At 31.2% G+C, this 3,658-nt stretch overlaps 1 protein-coding gene across 1 annotated transcript; it reads right to left on the bottom strand.

The window, feature by feature from the left end:
- Positions 1-987: 987 nt before the first annotated feature.
- On the bottom strand, positions 988-2,235 carry LOC140972203 (protein CYSTEINE-RICH TRANSMEMBRANE MODULE 13-like). The gene is made up of 3 exons (XM_073434658.1): positions 2,039-2,235; positions 1,798-1,972; positions 988-1,171 (listed from the first exon to the last, which is right to left on the bottom strand). The coding sequence occupies exons 1-3, from the start codon at positions 2,088-2,090 to the stop codon at positions 1,126-1,128; spliced, it is 273 nt and encodes a 90-aa protein (XP_073290759.1). The 5' UTR covers positions 2,091-2,235; the 3' UTR covers positions 988-1,125.
- Positions 2,236-3,658: the final 1,423 nt, after the last annotated feature.

Raw genomic sequence — 3,658 nt, 5'->3', positions numbered from 1 at the left:
AATATTAAATATGTAATTTGGAAGAAGTGACAGTGAATATTTGAATTTTTCAACATAGATATTAAATGAAAAAATATTATTTTTTCTAAGACCATAAATGTATTTTCGTAAAAATCGATTAATGTCACAAAATTACACCAAATTCTGTGTTAGTCGTGTAGCGCATATGCCCAATTATTTGGAATATTCCCCTGCATGTCCCGTTATAATGAAACAAAACTGGTTTGGATAACATAATTGTCCAAATTTTGTTTGAAAGAAATTAAATTTTTTTTTTCCTCATCATATAGAAGCCACCCACTCCATATCCACACCAATTATCTGCGTCTTGGTAAATTGGATGATGTAAAAATTGTCCGAGTTAAAAGGGACACTAAGTTTGAGAATTGTGCAATTTTTCCTGTAGGAAAACATCTTGGAGATTGACTGTTGAGTGCAATAATCGGCAACTTTAGTTTGTTAATACAGATAACTAATAAATCGACCCGATCTGAAAAAATTTCTAAACTGATGGAAATTTTTTTTTCTTGACTGACATCTTCCTTTGTTTGGCTTTTACAGATCTTACTTGATTTCGACTTGGCGCTTGGAACCCAATGACTGAAAATCTTCTTCTGGATTAATGGGTTAACAGTTCATAATTTCTTGTTCCTTAGATCTTCTTCACTCTTACTACATACAATTAGGTGATAGCATCCATGACAGTGAAAATGGTACATAGGCTTGTGTTTTTAAATTATTAGAATGACATCCAAGATTGTTACATTTGAAATTTATCACAATTATTATTATAATATTTTAACTTCTAATATAGACGAACTTGAAATTCTCTTGAATTTAATCTATCCAAACAAGTCAATATCCCTCTGTTGAGCTTGGATCGATTGATTTAACTTGGACCGGGAGATTCGATTTGTGAAAAAATCAGATAAACAACACTTGTATACTCAAAAATCACCCAAGAAATTTAGCAAAAGAAAATCACAATTTTAAAAAAAGGAGAGTGGCATTTCAAGAAACAAGTCAACTATTATTTTTGAAGGGAAACATATGACAAGCATTAACAACCCTGAAATGGAAGATAAATGGGGAAGTGATATCCATTTTCCAACCATCCTTTCTTCTTCAGAAGCATGCATCGAGCAGGCAACAACAGCAAAGAGCAGCCAAACTGCACCAAAAATAATTCGATTTAATCACATTTTCGATATCAATTTAGCGAATGTCAGTGATCTACAATACCAAAAATCGGCGAAATTACCATATTCAACAATTTTTTTCCCGTATATTATTCTACGCTGGCGAATATATTTTCATAGCTTTAAAAATTATCCTAAGCGTAGTGATACCATTAATTAAAAAAAAAAAAAAAGAGTCAAAGAAAGTTATACATGAAAAATGTATTTCACCTAAGCAATTTATTTAACTAATCATCCTATAAATATTGGTAGCAAAAATTTGGAGATTAGATTTCAAAATCTCCATAAATACAATTCAGTCTAAATTTGGAGAAGCTTTATCAACAATACATATATAATACTAACTATAAATCTTTATGAAATAAAATTTGATTTTATATAAAAAAATTCAAAAATAGATAGATTAAGTAAGTAAATAATAATTAGTAATATTATATGATGATAAAGTTTATTATATTATAATCCGTGAAAAAGCGAGCAAAGCCTGGAAAAGGCGCGTGAACACCACCACTACCGAGGAAGCACAAAACCGCCATCGAAAAACAACTAAATTGAGCAAATCCGAAAAAAATTCACATGATCAGATCCGTTTACGTACCATCCTTCCATGAATCCCGCGCTACCGGATTGCTTTTGAGGAGGCGGCGCGCCGTACTGAGGGTCGTACTGTGGCGGATATCCCTGGGGCGGGTAGCCCTGCTGTGGTGGATAGCCTTGCGGCGGGTAACCCGGTGGAGGATAGGCATCCTTCGGATACCCCTCCGGCGGATATCCTGTAAAAAAAAAAAAATCAGATACAAATTCTGAAAAATGGAAGATCAGATAATCTAATCAGTCACCTTGAGGGGGAGGAACACCAACTGGGGGTTGATTCTGGTTGTAGTAACTCATGATCTCGCCTTAATTTATTCCTGATCCTTCCCTCCTCAGGAGTTCAAAAGTATTTGCTTGTAGAGAGAGAAAGGGAGACAATTGGGTTTATGATTACTATTTTGATTTTGTATAATAAAGGCTGGAGCGAGCGCGCGTACACTGCGCGTAATCCATTTACTTTTAATCCTAAGGCCATCTTTGCCGATTTGGATCTTTTACCATTAGTTAAAAACACGTTATATGATGATGTGCATTTTTATTCAAAATAATCATTTGACCATCTGATAAACCTTTCACAGTGTCAGATAAAATTAAAAAATTGTCAGAGAAAACGAGATGATCAACTGATCATCTCGTGTAAAAAAATCTGTGTTTTCAGCCACAGCAGAAGATCCAAATCTCATCGTTGCTTCAACCACGCAGAATGCTACAGTATTGCAATAGCAATAGCAATAGCGTAAATGTTATTTTTTTAAAAGAAAATTGTATTTTTTTTAGAGTTGATAAGTTGAAGTTGAATTTATTATTTGGTATAAGAATTATATTATCTTGAAATTAGTGCTACCCCGAGATATTAGTAGTCGTGTGACAATGTTCAATTCAGTTTTTTTAAAAAAATTTCAATTATCAAATTTGAAAATCAAACTATTTTACAGCTTTGTTCTGTCCGGTTTTCTTGTACAAAAATCTTGGTTTATACAATTGAAGTAAATAAATTAAATTGTATGTTGTTTTATAGTGTATGGAGTCGAGCTTCTAGGGATTTTATTCCTTCCTCGAGGAACACAATGTTCCAACAAATGATATTTGGATTCAGTTTTTAGAAATGTTTGGAACGACACATGATTAAAAAACATTCATTTAATATTTTGCATTAAAATCTATCAATTTTTGAATGGATAAAAATTACATTTCTAACTATTTTAACATAACATATATAAGGTTTCAAAATTAAAAAAAAAACTATATAACATATATAAAACCTTTAACTATTGTAAGATATATTATATGTAAAATGGTATTCTCGGTTTAAATTGTTTTCCGGCCTTTTTTTATTTTTATTTTTGATAATTTTGGTTTTTTCTTCTTATAATTTTGCTTTTGGGCATCGTGCATATAATCTTTAAGTTGTGAAAAAGATGGATATACTTTCTTAATTATAATTATAATTGTTTTTTTTTTACCAAATCTTCATGTAACCTTATTATATCTATTTGGAATATATCATATTTTAGAATTATACATACGCATCCATCGATTGTCAAAAAGATTAAATCAAGAAAATGCTTCGGCTCTCGGTGGCTGCCGTCTGAGGCAGATATTTGATACTTGTTGGAATGGTAATTGACAAGTCAAATTTGAAAAGAGATGGGAGTGGATTAGCCAAATATGAATAAGAAACTTCTTTGAAAAAGTTTCTTTTTTGTGGGATAGATTCACGTATCTTTATTCATGAGACAAACCAACCCTGCTCATATTTTCAATAAAAAAAAATTATTTTTTACATAATATAAAGTAATAATTTTTCATGGATGATCCAAATAAAATATTTATCTTATAAAATTGACATATAAAAACCTCTCACT

Source organism: Primulina huaijiensis, chromosome 3 (assembly GCF_012295235.1).
Source record: "Primulina huaijiensis isolate GDHJ02 chromosome 3, ASM1229523v2, whole genome shotgun sequence".
Classification (NCBI taxonomy): domain Eukaryota; kingdom Viridiplantae; phylum Streptophyta; class Magnoliopsida; order Lamiales; family Gesneriaceae; genus Primulina; species Primulina huaijiensis.
The sequence above is the reverse complement of the archived record's forward strand: the minus strand, read 5'-3'. Positions and strand labels throughout refer to the sequence as shown.